We start from the raw sequence: 21,984 nt of genomic DNA, 5'->3' as shown, positions 1-21,984 counted from the left end.
TGACCCTTCATTTTTTATTGTGCACCTAGGTCCTATGTTCTTGATGTCTAATAATTGTCTTTCATTGACTAAAATCAATGACTAACACAGCAATGCTGTGTCTTATCCAGCTCGGCTCTGCTTCGTCTTATCCTTCTCTGCTCGGCGGCATCTATGCTTCCTTCTCTGCTGAATCTTATCCTTCTAAGCTCTGCTGCATATGTCCAGTTTTGCTCTGCTGCACCTTATCCTTCTCAGCTCTGCTGCACCTTATCCTTCTCAGCTCTGCTGCACCTTATCCTTCTCAGCTCTGCTGCACCTTATCCTTCTCAGCTCTGCTGCACCTTATCCTTCTCAGCTCTGCTGCACCTCATCCTTCTCAGCTCTGCTGCATCTCATCCTTCTCAGCTCTGCTGCATCTCATCCTTCTCAGCTCTGCTGCATCTCATCCTTCTCAGCTCTGCTGCATCTCATCCTTCTCAGCTCTGCTGCATCTAAAGGTGATGCCACACATTTTTTGAAACTGTTTTCGGTCCATTTTTAAGCAGTCCGTTAAAAACCCATGCGTTAAAAAACGCATCCGTTTTTTAAAAATGCATGCGTTTTTGGAAACGCATCCGTTTTTGATTGCACAAATTTAGAAAACCTGTTAAAAAATGCATGCATTTTTAAAAAACGGATGCATTTTTTTAACGGATTGCTTAAAAACGGACTAAAACGGTTTTAAAACGCCATGTGTGGCATCACCCTTATCCTTCTCAGCTCTGCTGCATCTTATCCTTCTCAGCTCTGCTGCATCTTATCCTTCTCAGCTCTGCTGCGTTTGACTCTATCTAATCTCTAGGCATACACTCAGTCAATAATCATAGCTACATATATGGAATCCATACCGACCCATCTCTGCTGTGCCTGGCCAGTGCTGACTTGGCACTGCTACTTCTGCATTTCTTTTTTGGTTAATTATGACCATGGAGTTATGGTGCATTGCCTGTTTTTTTTTTATACGTGCACAGAGAGAATGACAGACAGCGCTGTCATGAAATAACCTGTCTCTATTGTCTGCCAGAGAAAGTAATCCTGCCAGAATCTATGTGAAGAAAGAGTAATTACTGTCTAGTGAGACGAACACTTAACGCAGAATATTACACCCCCCCCCTCCCCCAACATTTGTAATAATCTTAATTTTTATTCCGTATGATGTGATCTCTCCGCCGACTCCTTCATTGTCTTCCTGGATCTCAAGCCTATAGTGCAATTACCTCCATAGAAAATCCTCATACGGATTTTCACCTCAATATTCTCTAGATCTTATGTAGATCATATGAGGACTACAACTCCCATCCTACTCAGTCATGTACACAGGTGTCTGTGCTGGGAGTTGTAGTTGTAGATAGATAAGTGATCGTCAGTCATGAAGTTACCTGTGGTTTGTAGTACGTATACCTATAAAAGTAATTCTATTATATGGTAGTGATCTCCAACCTCTGGTCCTTTCCATGATGGGTGTTGTAGTTCTGCCTTTGACGATCTGCTGCCATTTAACAAAAAATTGATAAATAATCAAATCTTTATGTCCCAAATGCTTGATACAGGATTCTATTCCCTCCTCCAGAGCATATTTTGTTATAGTTCTGTGTCATTCTCTGAGAACTTAAAGGGGTTGTTTTCTTAAATGGTGCGCCACCTTTTTGCAGGTTGTGTTAGGTGTTGCTTGAAGCCCCATTCACCTCATTGTAGCTGTGAAATACCAAAAACAACCCAAGGACAGGTGTCAAGCTATTTTTTTTAGAGATGGCACTCATAGATTTCTAATCTTGTAATCTTGGACAACCCCTTTAATACAAAGGTGTTTCCTTTCCACTTGTCCAGTAATTAGGTCACCCCCACCCCCCAACTATAACCACTCTGCTCCCAACTATAACCACTCTGCTTTTACATTTCCAGGAGGAATAACAGAGGAATAATACATAACATAGTTATTCTTCTACACATGAGCAATGCAACAATTGACTCAAATATACGTTTTAGTGGAGATGGCAGCGACTTGGTTATCCCTATGACAACCCTTCCTGTCTCAGCCCAAGCTCGGAACATTCTATAGACATAAGAGGCCTCCTTGATCCGGGGAGACATACAACACGTGGCAGCACCACCAGACCTCTGCTTATCTTTCCAGCTCTCTGTACGAGAGCCTGAGCGACAGCTCTGCAGGCGGGTAGTGACGGGTTAACGCAGCGCAGTAGAAATTGTGATATAAGTGCTGCTAAATTCCAGCGAGATGGATGGCGCTCGGGCGTTTCTTCACTGTAAGAAATTGGTGTTGCTACGTGATGTAGCAGAGCTGCGCGCCGCACAGATTGTGTTTATATCTATGCTGGAGAGCACACAGGGGAGTATAAACAAGCGGTCACTGAAAATCGTATCGGCGGCCATCTTTATTCTTAATTTATACAAAATTGTCGGGCCATCTAGTGCACCGTCCACCCACCATTAGTAGATATTTGGCAAATTAGGGTCATAAGATTTGTTATATACATTCTCATCAAATGTATATACATTTGTTATATACATTCTCCTGGTTGATGATGTCACTGACGTACACGGTAACACTAAAGCTTGTTATGATATATAACACCATTTTATAGTAGTCCGGTAACTAATAATGAGGTGTCTTATTGACCCAGTCCATAATTTGGGCTTAAAGGGGTTGTCCGGGGTTAAAATAAACATGGCTGCCCTCTGACCATGGGTAGTGTGTGTGGTATTGCATCTAAGTTCCCTTCATCTCAATATTCATTCAATATCACCACATACTACGGTCAGTATGAAGAAAAATAAGGGGTAAAAGCAGCCATGTTTTTCAGACAGTCTTTGTTGACCATAGCAACCAATCACAGCGCAGCTAGCATACCTGAAGAGGCATTTGAAAAATGAAAGCTGTGCTGTGATTGGATTTCAATCGTCTGTTTCTTTGAGACTGTTCACATGAATGCGCCCATGTTTTTTTCTGCTTAATTCCTCTGTGTGAAGCTGAGGCACGGATAGAGAATCCAAATTTCATTGCCCCCTTAACCTCGGGCAATACTTACCTTTAAAGAGATAATAGCATTTGGGCTGAATTTTACGGCAGTATTAGGGTTTCAATTATTCTTATTAGTTAAAGGGATTAAGTCATTTTTTCAGTCTCTGTGGGGTCTAAAGCTTATCCACCCCTCCATCCTGTCGGTTAGGTACAATAAGTTTCTCTCATAGGCCCCTTCAAGGAGTCAAAAATCAAACCATATAAATGGATTATCCATCAATCACAACATAAGGTCTGACCAGTCTCAAACAACAGCGCCACCCCTGCCCACAGGTTGTGCGTAGTATTGCAGTTCAGCCAAGTGTTCTTTAATTAAAGGAGGAATAGTTATTTCATGAGTTTCTAGAAAAAATCGTCCATCTTTTTCTAATTTGAACGAACCGTTTCCTTCAAATTTAGATCTATATTCGCACCCATCTATGGACCACCCAATCAGTCTGGCTAATCTAGAGATCAACGGGGTCCAGGCATAGGTTGTACTGTAAGGAGACGCAAGTCTTGTAGGGTCATAGAAAAACTTTGCTACACCTCACAAAGACCCCTTCTCCCCCCAACCCCCCATATAAGTTGTAGACTATGAAAGGAGGACTCTCTTAGTGCAATGGTCCATGTGTTATTAGCTCATTAGTGGCGCTTGTTGTTCTGTAGATTTTACGTTAACAGCCTAAGCCCTGATTTTCCATAAAAGCGTCTTGGAAGGATTTTTTTTTTCCCCCTAGTGAGCTAATTCTGCACACGGGGCGGCGGGCGAGGTAACAGCTACTGCTTTGTGCTGGCGTCGTGGGCTACATAAAACACGCATTGAAGGGCAGGCATGCTGGAGGTATGTGCATGTTTGCTAATATGAATGATGCCCATTAGACTATATAGAAGCGGTGTACACTTTCACATCCCCGCAGGGAAGCCTCCTACTACTAGTAAGAGGAAGGCAGATGGTGGGGTTATTATTCAATAGAATCCAAGCCAAAAACACTTTTTTTTTTATCCCCTCCTTTTCCTCAGAACAATGTTATTTTTCTTTTTTTTTCACTCTCCTTCCTTCTTTCCACGTTTTTATGAATGAGTCGAAGTTGCAGGAGGGTGTTTGAATGTGTAATCCGCTCATTGGCTATGGCAGAGATGATTAGTCAGGTCAGAGGACTCTTTCTACAGCCTCCAGATAGCCGTCACTCTATTCAAGATAGAATAAATACGGGGGGAGGGGTGTATCAGGGGCCCCCTGTGCCAATGAGTATTATATTCACTTAACTGGATGCGAATGCTCGGAGTTCTGTATAAAAACGCGGAGTAACTGCCCCATAAGACTGCAGGGGGCACTATTACATTTTATTAGTACACATATGTATAATAATTTTTTGTACCTTCGCTAGGTAGAGACTACATAAAAAAAATGGTCTAAAAATTGACTAGTGTCTCTTAATTATATTTAGTGATATAGTAAAGGGGTTCTTTACTATCCAGTCTCTACTTGTTAGTAGAGTTCCATGATCAGAAAGGTCTGCATTCTGTTAGGGGGGAGGTGGATGAGTGTTCTATTTCCCTGCAGCACTCCCACAGGTTATGTAGGGTATTACACCATGCCAATTTAAATTTAATGGGCTGTTCAGACAGGAAAGTCCAACAGAGAGAGTTAGGCCTCTTGTAGACGAACGTTAAGAAGACCGTGAGGATCGCGGCCCCCTATTGCACCCAGTTACGTTGCGGTGACTGGGCGACTTTCAATGGAGAGGGGAAGGGGCGATAAGATCTCAGGTAACCAGGTAACGGCCCGGGCGAGCATACGTTCTTCTGCATGAGGTCTTATTTTCATTGTAACAACTTTCCACTTTAAGAATAAGAGATGAGGATCTACCTTTACTTGTAAAGTCCTCTACCTAAACATTACACTATACTTTTAAACACTTTTGTCACGATCCCCGAGGTGCGTTGTCCGACGAGGATTCGGATCTGCCGCGATTCACTAAGATCGTGCGTCCAATTTCCTGCTTGTGTCGCTTTCCCCGCTCAGGTCCGCCGGAGTTCACCATCTTCTTCCCGGTGCATGTAAATGCTCGGCTTGCGACGCAATTTTGAATGTTTAATCCTGCGCATTGTCCGAATCCGTCTGACCGTCCATCAACCCGCCCCCAATTTCTGTCGCATGAAAGTTTGCACCAAAATCCGATCGCATGCGGCACAATGTACTTTTAAATGCGGCGCAGAACCGTAATCGCCGGAATATCCTACGTTTGTGCGGTCCGCAGACCCTTAGTAAATGAGCCCCTTTGTGTAGCAAGTAATTTATGAGAGTGATAGTTGTTGTGATGACATCTAAAGATGACAGCGCCACAACAAAACACAGGGGTTACTTATAGATCATCTCCTCAGGAAACTAAAGTGGTCCTTACGGTTCCAGAGAACTTTTATCTCTCCTCTGCCCGGCTTCATCCATTTATTACAGAGCCCCCCAGCTCTGGACACGTCTGCCGTGTACCTCCGCTTGGCTATTTTTATTTTCCATCATTTTATGGTCTTAATATTATCCCATAATCTTGTGTTATTGGAAAGTAAGTATCTAGAGAACATTTAGTACAAGCCACGTCTGACAGATTCCTCCAGCTCGGGTCCTTGTGGAGAACTTTAATCGCTCTGTGCCTTATTGGAAAAACCCAACATATTAACAATGTCTTCACTATTATACATTTATATAGTTCTGTTATAGACGGGTCCTCTATACCCAGGACGTTGCTTTATTAGGTGGTTCTAGAACATTTGGACCTCTGTAAGTCTTAATGTATAGAAGTTTCACTCCTATGAGGAATCTTTTCTCATGTTCAATCAAGTAGCAACTTGATAGGGATTTTGTAGACTTCCTGTCAACCAATTACATTCATTCATGGTTAAAGGGGACACCAGCAGTAAACATCTAATCAGCTATCGCAACGTGGTCCAGATTTTTCATCACTTAACTCTTGTCTATAGAATGAATGAATCTTTGAAACATTATTTAAAGGGAACCTGTCACCAGGAGACCCATTTTTAGCACTCCCCCAGTCCCTACAGAGCATAGTACATACACTGCCAAAGTGTTTTTTTGTATTAAAAATAGGTTTTACAGAAAAAAAAGATATATTATATTGTACCTATCATTAGCATCTGCTGTGTGACTAGGCAGTTGCCGAATGGGAGGGTCTGGAAAGGAGCAGTTCCCCCCCACCCTTGGAGAACAGCTCCTCCATGTGACCTTTTCAAATATATGAAAACACCCATCACTGTGCTTAGCGACGCCCCCTGCTCCTCTACAGCCAATCCCGAGTGAGGGGAGTTATTCATATATTTGAAAAGGTCACATGTTTCCCAAGGGTGGGGGGGAACTGCTCCTTTCCAGCCCCTCCTATTGGGCAACTGCCTAGTCACACAGCAGATGCTAATAAAAGGTACAATATAACATATCTTTTTTTCTGTAAAACCAATTTTTTATACAAAAACACGTTGGCAGTGTATGTACTATGCTCTGTGGGGACTGTGGGGGTGCTAAAAATGGCTCTCCAAAAATAAGGACGATGGTGGAGAGAAATCAGGAAATCAACAAAGTTATGTTAAACTTTTTAAGCAGGGCTTCCTACTGTAGGCAGAAGGTCTGTAGTTGCCGTCTTTTTGCCTTCACGTTGTCGCTCTGTGATGGGAGGGGCTGGACCTTTTTTTTTTTTTTCCTCTTAAGCTGTGACTGAAACATTAAAGATCATTAGTTTTTTAGTATATACTTATGTGTACTATGACCAGGCTCTGCACGTGGATATCTCATTCCTCTCTGCACCTGTCTAGAGCTCCCCCTGAAAACCAAATAAATTTACTACATGTTGGATCTCGCATGTTCCACTGCATTGTAAATCACTAGGGCGTAATATGCAGGTAGTTGTAACTTATTACAGGTTTGTGCCAAGAGAACATGTGCAGTTCTCTGCCCTGGAGAGTTTAGCCAGGGGGGGGGGTTATGGGTGCCCTCGGCTTAGTACCCGCTCAATACCTTCCTACTGAGGATTTAGAAGCCCGGTGTGATATGGCAGTGATGTCACAGGGTCCATTAATGCCAGTAAACGCTGACTCCTGGGTAAGAAGAGCTCCTCTGTCCAATTCTCTGCCCTATGACTAATTTTTATAGGAAGCCACTGCACTTTATGGGAAAAGTGTCCTGGTTTCACGGGCACTAAAGGAAAAAATAGCTGCCACCTTAATAATGTATGAGTTATAAACTTGTATGAATTCAGGTGCCCATCATACGGGACCCCAAAATTCATGTGAAGGGCTGTAAAATGACACTGGCTGCCTCATACCCGAAAAACCTTTCACTACCTGAAATTAATCATGTACAAATTTTGAACTACATCTTAAAGTAAATCTACCACCAGGATGAAAGATTGTAAACCAAGCATACTCACTGCTCTTCTTTTAGCTTCTTATTCCCTGTTTTTTGCCAAAAAAAAAAAAAAAAATAAATTACAATTATGCAAATGAGACTGATGGGCTCCAGGCTACATAGGTTAATGAAACCTGGAGCCCCTCAGGCTCATTTTGTGTTTTATAATCTTTTTTTTTTTTCACTAGTCTTAATGGTCTACACCTGGAGTATCACTACTCAGTACTTACTACTGATTATTATTATTAATTTTTTTTTTTACACAATTTAATACAAGCAGTCCCCAGGTTACGTACAAGATTTGTTCTTAAGTTGAATTTTGTATGTAAGTCGAAATTGGTATACTTTATGATTGCAACAGTAGACAAATTTATTTTTTGTCCCTTTTGACAACTACATTTTTAAAATTTCGCGCTGTGATGGGAACAAGGATTATCAATAAAGCTTCATTACAGATGCTTTACAGCTGATCATTGCAGCCTGGGTGGGACTAAAGTAACTTTCAGAGACTTCACCAGAGGTCATAGTGGGCAGAGAGGTTCGTCTGTAACTAGGGGTCGTCTGTAAGTCAGAGATCACCTGTAATTGTTTTAAAAAAAATATTTTATAATTTATTTATTTTTTTTACATTTTTTTTTTAATCCACCTATTTGGAAATCCTTTGGATACGTAAGGAAAAATCCATCCAGTAAGATATTTATCCCTGAGGTAGGAAACCTTGAGTAAGCGTCTTGTGAAATACCTAGCGAAAGTTTCCCACGGGCATGTTTAAAAAAGAATTACAAAGTTTTTATTTTCTGTCCATTTTGTTGTGATATGTCCTTGAGCGTTATCTTCTGTTTTGAGCCAATAATTGCTTCTAAGAAGATAATTGTCTCTGAGAGACCTTTCTCCTCCGGTAGAAGGCATGGAAAATCTTGTGCAGTTATCTGTGACCCCGCTGATTTGTGGGACCCTGTGGATGTGATTCCCATTCTTCCGCATGTCGGAGATACTTGGTTCACATGGAAGGGTGGGGTGGTGTATAAAGTTTTTTTTTTTTTTTTTTTTAGTGAATTTTCTGAAATCCTAGAAGGTGGTGCTGATCCCGTCTTCTCCTTAATTTACTAAGTAATGGGGGATACAGTGTGTAGAGGATTAGTCCCGGGACGGATAGGTCTTTGGTAAGACACCTCACTACTAAGCAAAACATTTTTGGGGTTAAAAAAAAAGATTTTTGTGTACTCCAGGAGTCAAACCCAAATTATTTTCTGTTTGAAACCGACGAGATTTTTGGGCCCACCCTTTATCATCTGAGGAAGTGGACCCTACTAGAAATTAGGTTGTCTTCTACTCTCGGGTCAAGAGTAAGGATTGTAGTCTGGGCCCACCGGAGGATCCTCTGATTCTCCGGTGGGCCAGTCCAATATTGTTTTAAAATATCAGCAAATGTTTTTTTTCTATATTGCCCCTGCAGGACAAATGAAGAATGACATTGTATATTAATATTAAATCCTCCAGATTGAGACCTGAATAAAAGATAGAAGTAGTAAATCGGATAGAGGCGAGTGGAGGGGGGGGGGGGGGTTGTTTCTTGAATTAAATGAAAATAATCGGAGAGGGGAAAGGAAATCTACCAACAAAATCCATGATGATCAACCAGGGGCATTGTAACTGTAGTAAGCCTCTTATATTTGTTATCCATTGCCTCCTTCCTTTTTAAATCAACTTTTAAAATCATGCTAATGAGACAGAGGGGCCCTGGGGGGTGTTACCAGATCCTCTCCCTGTTTCAACCTTACCCCACTCCCTCTACTTACTGTAATCTCACACAGTGGGATGGCGGAAGTGCTCAAAGACAGTGTAACAGCCTATGAAGCTGCAGCACCAGAACCCTTCTGACTCATAAGCATAATTTTAAAAGTTGATTTTAAAAGGAAGGAGGCCATAGGTAACAAATATAATATTACCACAGTCACGGTGTCTGGATCTATGCTTTATCATGATGGATTTTCGTGGTAGATTTCCTTCTAAAGGGGTTTTTACAACCGCTCAGTGTATTGATTAGGTATCTGTTCTATTCTTGGCTGTAATCAGAAACTGAGCCTCCTGGCCGGTTATCTTGAAGATTAATTGGTTCCTTGTTATCTGGGAATCCTGAAGTACTCTGGGTAAAAGTCGGAAGGATCTCGAATTCCTGAAGTGTCCATGTAAAAGTCTAGACTTGAAGAGCAGCAGAGACCCTGCGCAGGTATCTGCAGCTGATAAGAACATAAGTGTCACTTCGGTCCCTGATAATCCCGCTCAAGTTGGTGGGGCAGCGCAATGTCATTATGTTCACACCAGAAGATAAGACTATGTAAATATACAGTCAGTCATTAGAAGAAGAGGCGTCCTGGAAGTGATCACTATAGCAACTGGAGGAATCCATCCGAAAGATAATGTTAAAATTTACAACATTCAACATTCTCAATATTTAACTCTTGTGTTTCCCACACCAACCACTAGGGGCACTGTTCTGTGGGTAAATTTCAAGGAGCGCTCTGGATAAACTGTTGAGAGATTGGTGTTCATATATTGTTGCTGCTGTACATCACAATGAACAAGTTTATGGCAGCCAATCTGCTGTTATGGGTTCTTGTATGTTCATCGGGGAAGGATTAGCATTGGTTTACATCTAGTACCCATTGCGGCCAATCAAAGCATAGCTTTCATTTTCAAAAGGTAATAATAGAAATGAAAGCAGAGTGATGATTGTTTGCTTTGCGCAACTGGTTACAGTTTGTTTATATCTAACCTAATGTATTACACTTTGAGGAGGTTGACCTATAGGCCCTTTGTTATGCTCCACCCACTCTGGAGATGTTACGCAGTATATAATTTTTCCATTTGTGTTCTTGTCACCAGCAAAGTCAATTATAGTTTGTGATAGGTTCTGATAGCCTATGCTGTGCTGATTTGAAAAAGCCTTTGTCAGAATTCTTCAGTACTTTCTAAAACTTTTTTCACATTACCTGGCTCCCTGCCAGCAGTGTGTGGTGAGTACCGAGGGAGGGCAATGCTGCAGCCTGTGTGTGCCTCTGGTTGAGCCGCATGCATTCTTCCTCTCCTCCACACCATCCCACCATTCCTCCCCCACCCACTCATTGCACATGAGATGGAGGGGTAAGGGAGTTGGATGAGTGTGGATTGACTAAAGACACTGGCACACACCAGGTCGCAACTGCCACCCCCCTCCTTTCTCCCCAGGACTCGCCACATGTTTCTGGTAGGGAGCCAAATAATGTGCAATAAAATTTTATACATTCTGAAATGATTCAGAATTCTGACAAAGGCATTTTTAGAATCCACATAGTAGAGGCTATTGGAACCAGTCACCAGCTAAAAATTTCTTTCTTGGTGACAAGTTACATTAACTTGATATTCCTAGAATTCCTACAATTTTCATGGGCCTGATTGGGAGCAGCTTATTCCCATTTCCCTTATCGATGTGACTGTGCCTGAGAGACGACCCTTTCCGCAGCTCGTCACCACTTTACATTTTTGTAACCTCATATCTATTCAGCTGAACTAGAAAAAGTTTTTCTTACACCAACCCCCACAAACAATGGAGCTATCTATACATAGAAGCCGACACTCCATGCTGACATAACAACTTAATTGATCTTTGACACCCTTCACTCCGCGACGAGGTAATTGCCACATAATTGACGTAAAAAAACGAAATTTGTCTTCTAAAAATAAAACTTAGTAAAGTTGTGACATTTTTAACACATTGCATGGCCAAACCATGTGGTGGGTGTCCAATCTGCATTGATACCAGGTTACTTCCCCTTGCCCCCCCATCCTTCAGTCCTATTACTAGTGTGTCAGTCTTTACCGACTCTGGAATTGTATTCATGAGTCGGGAAGCTCCAAATTATGAATGTTTTGTATTACAGTTTTAAGACGACGCCTCCTGATTATGAGTAATAAAAGCTAAAATTGTACAAATAATCAGTAAAAACTTGGTGAAATCCTGGCTTAGTTTAGTTATCTATACATAATAAATCAAGAGAGCTGAGGGGGGGGGGGGGATTTAGGAGGGGGGGCTCTACTCTGCCAGGTGAAAAGGTAATTGATTTCCATTTAATGAAATGTTCCCTTTTGTCATGCGCCATTGGTTTTCAGCTCATGAAAGTGAAAATGTTTTCCCTGATTTACAGTCATTATAGGATGAAAGCCGCCGCTGCTCCTCTGCTGTTCTCCGACTCTCACGTTGCAGGGGGGGTCTGGATTATACTGTGTTTCTAAAAATAGGGGAAAGAAACTAAATCAATAAAATTACTGCTTGCCCTTAGCTACATCTAAAAGTAATTTTCCTTTAAGGTTTACTTAACCTGTTGTCACAGATGCTGGACCCCTTTAAGATTAACCTGTTGTCACAGATGCTGGACCCCTTTAAGATTAACCTGTTGTCACCGATGCTAGATCCCTTTAAGATTCACTTGTTGTCACGGTTGCTGTACCCCTTTAAGATTCACTTGTCACTGATACTGGGTCCCCTTAAGACACACTTGGTGTTACTTATGCTGGGCCAATTTAAGATTCACTTGTTGTCACTGATGCTGGATCCCTTTAAGATTCACTCGGTGTTACTCATGCTGGACCAATTTGAAGAACTTCTACCACCATGATGAAAGACTGTATGCAAATGAGCCTGAGGGGCTCCAGGTTCCATTAACACCTATGGAGCCTGGAACCCCTCAGGCTCATTTGCAAACAATCCTTCATCTTTGTGGTAGATGCCCTTTAAGATCCACTTGTTGTCACGGATGCTAAACCCCTTTAAGATTCACTTGATGTTACTGAAGCTGGACCATTTTAACATTCCCTTGTTGCCTCTGATGCTGGACCCCTTTAAGATTCACTTGGTGTTACTCATCCTGGACCCGTTTAAGAGGCACTTGTTACTGAAGCTGGACCCCTTGAAGATTGACTTGTTACTGATGCTGGATCCTTTTAAGAATCACTTGTGGCTGAGGCTGCTGATATATTACATGTGTTATTTCTTAAAGGGGAAATCCATCTAAAACATACCATGACAACGTTCCAAAATTTTAAGGGAAGATTTTTTTTTTTTCCAAAAAATAAACAAAAAACTTCCAGCTCCTTACAGTTTTCTCCAATGACAAAATTGCCTAAATGTGCATTGGTAATAAAGCTCTGGCGTTAGTGTCAGTGAAAGGGGTGTGGCCTGTTTAAAATCTTATTTAGAGGTGGGGCTGAAAACTGGGTGTGGTTTAAATAATTTGAAACTATTTAAAGAGATAGGACTGCCTGGTAAATGCCGGTTCTCCAGCATAGTCTATCATCCAGCAAAGCATGCGGCACGTTTTGGTGTAATAACATGGGTAACACTAGATCGAGCCGCTGATTGACTTATCCACGCTTCATCAAGTAAGATGAGCCCTCGACAGTCAATAATTGCCCTACTTTGCATAATGATCACCGAAACGTGAAAACGGAGACGACCGAACAAGTGAAGATCCTCGGAGATGATGCCAATAAGAGTGTCCCTCCCGTCAGCCGCTCGCTAATCCTTTGAAATACAGCCCTTCAGATGTGTAATGTGCTCCATCCAAAATCCATTTATGCCGAAGCTCCTTACATCACAGGATATATTGGATGTGTCTGCATTCACTGGCCTTTAATCTTGGGATTACCCAGAGGCTCGGAGCAGTAGTCCCATATCCCATCAATGATATCCCCACTCCAGATGCTGCTCCTCATTCATTCACAATTGATTTACTCTCCATATTGCGGGGAGGATGCGCTTTCCTGGGAATAGATGACTCTCCGAGAATGGGGGAACGAGTGTTTGCTTAGAACAGACGCTCAAAAATAATGTTGCTTACAATTTAAAGGGACCAGTACTCAAATATAGTGTTAAGCAGGTACGGTATTTGTGCAGGGGGATAAAAATGTGAACCAAAAAAATCGGTTAGATCTTTTTGACCGTTTTCTTCTCATCTAAACTTTTCCGATCAACGGATCTGTAAAAAAAAATTTCCATGGAAATAAAGAAGTAATTTCATGCCATGAGAATTTTTTTATTGTTGCCATTAGGTGGCATAAAAAGAATAAAGTCTGTCCTTACCTGTGGTCCATGATGGCTCCTCCCATCACCACCGGCCACGGGCACAATCTTCAAGGTCACTTTCATTTATGGCGCCCAGATCCATTTCTAAGAAGTTCCGGCTAAAGGGGTTCTCCAGTCATGGCAAGTTAGTTGCTTTTCGGTGGGGTCTCAGTGATGTGACCCCCCATGGATCTCGAGAACACCGGAGCAGCCAGTTGCGCATGTGCCAACCGATCACTGTACTCGGCAATCTTCATCAGTGCCATAGAGATGAACAGAGCAACCGGCACAAGTGTGACCAGCTGCCCTTTTCATCTCAAATGCAACAGGGGAATAACAGACCCCTATTCTCGAGATCCATGGGGGTCACATCATGGAGACCTCCACTGATCAGCAAGTTAGGCTCCTAACTTGCTCTGACTGGAGAACCCCTTAAACTCTTTGACAGCAGAGCTCTGGTTTGGTTTTACAGATTTGAAGTATTGACACAAGAATCTGCTATAAAAGCATAGAGATAATCAGTTTTATGGTTGAGTAAGAACTTGGCTACACACCTTTCAACCCAAGTATATATTATATGATTATAATGGGTAAGGTGGCCCATAAGCCCTTAAGTTATTTGTTGAATGACCTTTGACAGTGCCAAGAAGTCTAGTTTGTGTAATCCTAGTTTCGTTGAAGCCGCTGCCAGATCTCTTTGAGTTCATGGAATGAATTGAGTTGGACACAATAACATCTGCCATTCAAATGTTCTGGAGAGAGCCCTCTAACCACATACCATATTTGACCAACCTTTATCTCAGGTTTTTGGCCACCATTGGCTTCTTTGTGTCCATCCTCAGCTATAAGGTACCTTTCTTTGACTTTCACTCTTCACCTTTGCTCTTTGCAGTTGACAACTGGTTTACCAAGAGATTTCCAGTACTGTCAGGAGCTGATTACTCTTTGGAGTTGCAGGAAGCTGTTCTGGATACCTATAGAGTTGTACAAGAACCCGAACCAATGATGATTGCAAAGAACCCATCAGAAGGGTTCTATTTGGTATAGTTGTTCTAGACAAAAACTTCTTAATTCTCATTGGCGATTAATGAGAAGACAATCATGAACTGTCAAAGAGTTAATGTTCTTAAGTGTACTTAATTACAGTGAATTACGGACAAGTGAGATACTATTAAGACAAATTGCATCCACAACCACTGAGAAACGTTGGACGTGACCTCTGAGGTGGCCTGAGTTGCACATGTCTCGCTACGTATGGAATTTCCCTCTTTGGAAAATCGCCTACATTTTGACACCTACCCAAAAGAAAATGATCATCTCGCATTACATTGCAGTGTTCGCTCTTGACACTTTTTTCCTTTGCCAATATGTTGGTTGAAATTCATGACTTCATACCTTAAATCCTACATCTGAAGTCGTATACTGCCAGCTTGGTTCTGCTCATGTAGAACATTATGGCCTCTGATGGTTCCATAATTGTGAATATCTTCCTTTGGCCATCTGTTAAATCCTAAGAATTGATCTTTAGTCTGAGAGACCATTTTGTATTGGCCAACTTTTTTTTGACTCTCTTAATTATTCTTTAGTTCCTTATCTATTGTGGTAATGATCAAGAGCACGACTCACTTATCGTTATAAAGGTCTTCCAATATGTTTTACACTTAACCTCCGTCAAATATTAGAGCCCCGATTTTGCACAAGTATGCATGTTCCTCAACATATTCCTCAACGATCATCTCCCAAAGCTTTCCTACCACAATTAAATTTATGTTGACGAGGACTCTGGATCTACAAAAAAACAAGAGTCCACTCATTTTGGTTTTGATCAATTCAACGTGGGTACCATGTGGGTGGTTTTTGACTGCTTGATGCTAACTGAGCTGCCATGTTCATCGACTTGAGACCCACACAAGCAATTGGGATGTTGTACTTAATTTTCTGTATGTGGCTGCCAAAAAGACAAAAAGTTTTCAATTGGCCACTTACTTTAGGACATCCTGCCTCCTTCTGATAAGGAGTGTTTGGACACATGACCGGTAGTACCATTTTTGGCTTTCTTGGTACCAAGTCCTAAGTAGGTACTAAAGATATCCCCACTCTTGGGTACTGTCTAGTACTTTTTTTTTTGCATTAGAAAATTGACAAAAGTAGTTGAAAGTGAATAAAGGCAGCTCAATATCATGCAAGTTTTTGAACTTTTTTAAAAATTGAGAATTTATTTTCTCGCCATGTAAGTGAATCTCCTGCCAAACCTGACCATTTTTCATAATTTTTTAAGGGTTCTACCAAGGAATAATTTTCAGTTTGAAACTAGGACGCTCGTAGTTGGAATGACAATTAATTCTTGCTGAATATGGCCCCAGTCGGGGGTCCGGTTTGAATAGACTAAAAACTCCTACATAACATTAACTATGTAGAGGCCGCACTTCCGCTTTTAATTAGCCGCCCTGCATCATTTAGCTCATTGTGTGAGTTGTAGGCCTTTGTCCTGCGCCGATATCTAAGATTCTGCCGTTTTCTTCTGTGACAAGGCTGTTCTTTTCTTACTCCTTCTTTATTTAGATGTCGAGGCTTTTCCAGGATACTTGGGATTAAGCCTATTATTGTGGGGTATTTGCAGCCAGCTGCCTGCATCCAGTAAAAGATTAGGTAGCGCTCAGTAAAAGTGCAAGCTTTCAGACGGAGGCCGGTGGTGATTCTACATCGCTGTGAATTGAGGAGGATAGAAAGGTTACAAGTTCATTTCCTGTTGTCACGTGAACGAGAACTTTTTTTTTTTTTCCAAAAAGTGTTTTGAAGAAGTAAACGTACGCCAGAATTTGAATTCCAAAAAAACAAAAGCTTTACAACTCCCCCCTGTTTCATTGCAGGTGTTTTACATGAGATGCAGTGTGAAGAGCTTGGGTTTTAATAAGGGTCCTATCCCGAATGAAGTTGCAGAAGTCTTCCTTTAGCTTTCAACTCTTAAAAGTTTTTAGAACCCTATGAAATTTTACCCTATATGGTGTCACTTTTAGGTCGCTACATGTATACTTTTAGACCCGTAGACACTCCATCATACAATGGGGACCCGACTAATAATTTTCTCAGTTAGTTGTCTGTTCAGTAGCTGTAGACTAGTATGGCATGACCTATAAGTAAATTACTTTGGCTTATACTTGGGCCCTCCATTGGTGGAAGCCTTTTATGGCATCTAGAGGTGTAATATGGCCTTACAACTATGATGGTTTCCAAATCTGTTCTCCACAAGTTGGTTGGAGAACCTTATGGGCTCCCGTAGACTCAAAGACCCCAATGCAATTACAATCTGCTCCCCTTTAGTAACATAGTGTAGGTCAAAGTGACCGTGGAGACCGCGTCTGTATCTATGTCTTCGAGACTATATTAGGGTCTGGCCGAAACAATGTAAGGATGCGGTGGCAATGTCTGAGATACATCATTTCTGAAATCACTCCTAGAGATACATATCATGATGTACGTTCTGCACTGTCTGCTGAGCAGCTATGAGCAGAGACAGATTTATAGGCCTTTGTAGAGGAACATCTGTTTTTCCATCTACTTCTGCAAAGCCCAGCTCTACACAACATATATCAGGTTCTCTCATAAAGTGTAATCACTCAGACTGAATGTTTAGCAGCTTGATAAGTGGAGCAATTTATAGTCGTATTACATTTTTTTTTTTTTCATTTCATAGCTGTGCTAAATTCTATTTTTTTCGTAATTTTTTTTGCCTCCACGAGTAAGAGAATGGGATTTTTTTAGTATCCTCACAGGGGAAAGAGGTGTCTTAAGGGCTCCTAAAGCTCTAGGTGAGACTGCATCAGTTTCACTTCCTCAAGTTATACCTCTGAAGGTCATTGGGTACATAGCAAGCATACGGCCAGCGGGTCCCCCATGTTACTTCCCTAGGAGATTGGGAAGTAACATGGTGATCTGTGGGTCCTTAGATGGCCCATTGTCCAACATTTTGAGTATATCTAATGTTTTAAAAGGCAGCGGTTTAGTTTTTTTAGAGGGTAAGGTCTAGACTTCTTCACTGGTTCTGCACTGGACTTGATCCCAAAATTTAGAATCCTTTTCCGTTACTTTGTTTAGATCTGACAAGTTCCTCTTGTTGCCTCAATATAAGGACATACTGTTGTTTTATCCGGTTTCTCTTTCTTTGAACAGAGACACGGACATTTATCTTCATTTCCTCCTCAGTTCTTTGAAAAGAGAATACACAGAGCTGATCTACATAATTCTGAATTTCCACTTTGTTACTCAATACGACCTGTAAATATATTAAGTCTCGAGGCCTCGGGCTGTAGAGAATGAACGTTGTTAATGTGCTTCACTCCTTTGCGCTGATGAAAATTTTTTGGGGGGACGGAGTCTTTGCTTAAGAGATCAAAGAATGTTTTATAAGCTTAGCCGCTTCTTCTTTTTCAGCTATTTTGGGTCTGAAAAAGAATTATAAAAAAAGTCTTTTACAAGGGGCCTAAGGCTCTTCTCATCTACTACTAGTGGCCATAGATGTGTCATATGTTCCAATGTACCATCTTGCGATTGATTCCCATGGATTGACTTTAGTTTGAAGTCTTACAAATCATTGTCATCAATATCAAGGCAATACTGGGGTCAAAAGGCCCATTTGGGGCAAAACTTATTCATACTTTTTACTTTATTCAGAAAGATTTTGGTACGTAACAGAACCATTGCCTAATTTGACATCTATATTTTTAAGCATCAGATAAAATTAATTTGGACCTGAGAAATGGGGAGGTTTAACCTCATATCAACCAAAGTTTCCATTTGATGCCGTACTTCTGACAAGTTGTAGAGGCACCAATTTTTCACCGACACATCTACTGGGGCAAATGCCTCAATGTTCTCTCTACCCTTAAAGGGGTTTTCTCATGAAGCAAGTTGAGCCCTATCCACAGGATAAGGCCTAACTGGGCAGATCGGTGATGAGACTCCCACAAATGACTAGAACGAGGGGTCCAATGTACCTCCGTTAGACCCCTCATTGCTCCCTGAGATGAGTGGATCAGCTGGCATGGGCTGTCCCACTCATTTCTACGACAATTAGCAATCTCCATCAGCTCCATAGAGATGAACGAGGCAGCCTGGACATTCGCGACCGGCTGCTCCGCTTATCTTGGGGAACAAAGAATGGGCCGACGGAGGTACTTGGACCCCTTCCCCCGTTCTTGTGATCTATTGGTTGTCTCATCACTGAGACCCCCACAAATCAGCAAGTTAGGCCCTATCCTGTGGACTTGTTTAGTGGGAAAACTCCTTTAACCTAATTGTAGCAGCCACTTCTTGAGTATTTTATTTATTCAGGGTGTATGAGGAGTAACTCTTGAAGAATGATATATCTGCCAACCTTCGGACTGAAGGTCATATTCTTCATATCTTGGACTCCTTTTAGGAAGGGCTTAAGTGAAGATGACCGATTCCTAATATATATGTAACAATAAACTATACTTCATATCATTTTGTATGAAAATAAGTTGAGTAATCCAAAATCTGTCAGAATCTATAAAGCAAAATATTCTTTTGAAGTCCGATTTTAAGGATTATTACTGTATGGGAAGGCTTATAATGTCTTAGGCTGCCAACTTTTTGTCTTCGGCTACATACGTGTACGTTTCTTTCGAACAATCTTACCCTTTAAGACTTTTGACAGAATAAAACTTAGCTTTTTTTTCTATGAGGAGCTTGTTCATGAATGAGCCGCTGGTGTCCTTGAAGACAGCTGTCTGTTTGTACAGCTCTTGCTGAGCATCCTTTGTGGCAGGAGCCAATCTTCCAGTCACGCCTTCTGTGTAAAGACCGTGCCACGAGTGGTCCTTATCTTCTTGGCTCTAAAAAGGAGACCATGCTCACCAAGGCATGTCTTGTTTTATCAACAAACCACTTGAGCCTCTTCCCGCCTTCATGCATGCTGAGTTTGGCTCTATACCAGGGCACAGCTGACCCAGAGAAGACCTGCTTGCTAATTGGCAGAAAAAAAGCATTAGGGGTCAGTCATCTAGAACCTCTTTAACTATTTGCTAAGGCTGAGCTTCAGGAACCAAAGTGTTTCATTTGGTCAGTTGAGCGATACATTTTTTTTTTCTTACATTTCTGAATTAATTTTTTTTTATACAAAAAGTTGGAAAAAAATATACAGTAACTCTTATGTAGCTATTATGTTTTTTATGTGTTTTTTTTTTTTTTTTTTTTTAACTTTATCCACAATTTAGCCTTAGGCAAGATATTCAGAGCCAAAGTTAAATATTTATTCGGCCCTGTCACCAGAGTGGCCTGGTCAAAAAGTTGTCGAAACAAGACGGATTTGCTGCTCAGGGCATTTTTTTTTTCCCCCCTTTAACTTTTGGTCCAGCTGTTACTCCACCTGCCTGTGCTTGACCCTCAGTACCCAGAGGTAATAAGGAGACAGAAGGGGCCATTAGTGAAAATCCCTTCAATATACCATATAAACCTTTAGGCTTAGTCAGTGAAGCTTTGTGTATGCTAATTCTAATCAATGTAAATGTGTAACGAACAAATAATATGCAAAAAATTTAACAAAAATGTTTTTATTATAAAATAAAGACAAGTTTTTGTGGTTTTATTTAGTTTTTTTTGTTTTACTTTTGATTTTTGATTTTCAAAACTTTAGTTTTTTTTTTTTTTCTTTAGATTTTTTAATTTTTTTCTTTATCCCAGTGAAGGCAAAAGGAAAATTGGACATTTTAGCAGCAAAAAAACAGTTTTTCACTTGCGTAATTATTCTGACAAGACCGATCCTGAGGGGTGTTATACTGACAGGCCTTATGGGCAGATTTGTAGTGCAAAGAAATGTCTAAATATCATGTCCTGACAGAAGCCTTTGACAGGAAGCAGAAGCGGGAGTATAAATCTCGTAGAGCATTTTACAGCTCGGTGTTTATTTTGAGCTTTCGAAATTGGTTTCAAGCCCATTTTAATGGCAGGGTCAGCGATTGAGCTCAAATAAGCAACCCCTGCCAAGTGCAAATAACAAGAGAAAATAGTGGTAATTATTTCCTCAATTTCTCCAATTTTTTTGGTTTTTAAATTTTTGAAAAAAAAAATCTTTTTGTATCTTTTTTGTTGCTTCAATTAATTAGCTATGTAAATTAATTTGAAGCATTTGGTGGTGTTGGTGTGTTTTTTTTTTTTTTTTTTAAATTAGCAAAAACTTGAAAAGACTTGCACCTCTATGAAGAGAGTTAATTAAAATGAAACATGTGTTTTGATTGATCCCTTGAAGCAGCTTGCTTGCCAATTTCTAGTTAAGCTGATAAGCATGCGGTGCCCTGCCTGTAGGCATTTCTGAGTCCCGACAACCTCCTGCAAGACTTTACTAAGACTTTCTGAGAATAATATTACCATAGAGGTCGTGTTCCAGAATTTTTTTTTTTTCACACATAAATTTTTGTAGAGGGCTCTGATGCATTACCCGACTTGGCCATTGTGCTAAAGTAGAGTTTGCATAGTAGACCTTTTTCCAAACTCCTACAACCCTTGTTGTGCACAGTTGAGGGAATCCATACCCATTGGGGGTCATTTACTAAGGGCCCGATTTGCGCCGATTGTACCTGAATTGCCCCGGGATTTTGGCGCACGTGATCGGATTGTGGCGCATCAGCGCCGGCATGCACGCGACGGAAATCGTGGGGCGTGGCCGAATGAAAACCCGACGGATTCGGAAAAACCGCCGCATTTAAGACAAAAAATCTGTTGCGAAAATTACACTTACCTTCACCAGGTATAGGCCGGTGAATTTCAGTGCATTCCAGCGCGCCTCCGGGGAACTTCAGCGCAGCAGCGCCACCTGGTGGACGGCGGAGGAACTACCTTAGTGAATCCCGGCCGGACCTGAATCCAGAGCAGAGAACGCGCCGCTAGATCGCGAACGGACCGGGTAAGTAAATCTGCCCCATTGAGTTTACAGCAGTAGAATTTAAATTTTGGATATTTTTCCCCAAATTTTTCTAAATCAATATTTGTGTCTTTGCTTTCAGATTACCTCATTGGAGAATCTGGCATTCTTGAGGAATTAATGTTTGGTGTTGGAGAAACCATAGAATTATCATGTAGCGCGGAGAGCCCTCCTATGTCTATCTTATGGCTAAAAGATGGGATTGCAATTAAGGAAACCAACCAAACACAAACAAGACAGAACCTGCTGAGGATCACCAACGTCTCCTATGATGACTCCGGGATTTATAGCTGCACTTTGTTGCGTTCTACTGAGATATTGCGGAACTTTACTATCAGAGTAGCTGGTAAGTTCTTGACAGATGACTAATGTTCGGAATCAACTATAGGCACAAATTCTTCATGTTACCTTTATGTATTTGGGAATTAAAGGGAATTTCCAGGCTAAAGATATTGATGATGTCATCTAAGATGTCCACCATATCTGGC

At 41.2% G+C, this 21,984-nt stretch overlaps 1 protein-coding gene across 5 annotated transcripts in view; it reads left to right on the top strand.

Annotated features, from left to right (window-relative positions):
• FGFR3 (fibroblast growth factor receptor 3) overlaps window positions 1–21,984 on the top strand; it is a 62,902-nt gene that overhangs the window by 4,346 nt on the left and 36,572 nt on the right. For all 5 annotated transcript variants that reach the window (XM_072126222.1, XM_072126221.1, XM_072126220.1 and 2 more), the window contains exon 3: window positions 21,579–21,842. In XM_072126222.1, the coding sequence (XP_071982323.1) occupies window positions 21,579–21,842 (264 nt within the window). The remainder of the gene's footprint in view (window positions 1–21,578; window positions 21,843–21,984) is intronic.

This window comes from Engystomops pustulosus, chromosome 1 (assembly GCF_040894005.1).
Source record: "Engystomops pustulosus chromosome 1, aEngPut4.maternal, whole genome shotgun sequence".
In the NCBI taxonomy this organism is placed as follows: domain Eukaryota; kingdom Metazoa; phylum Chordata; class Amphibia; order Anura; family Leptodactylidae; genus Engystomops; species Engystomops pustulosus.
Note: the sequence above shows the minus strand (reverse complement) of the source record. Positions and strands in the feature narration are given on the sequence as shown.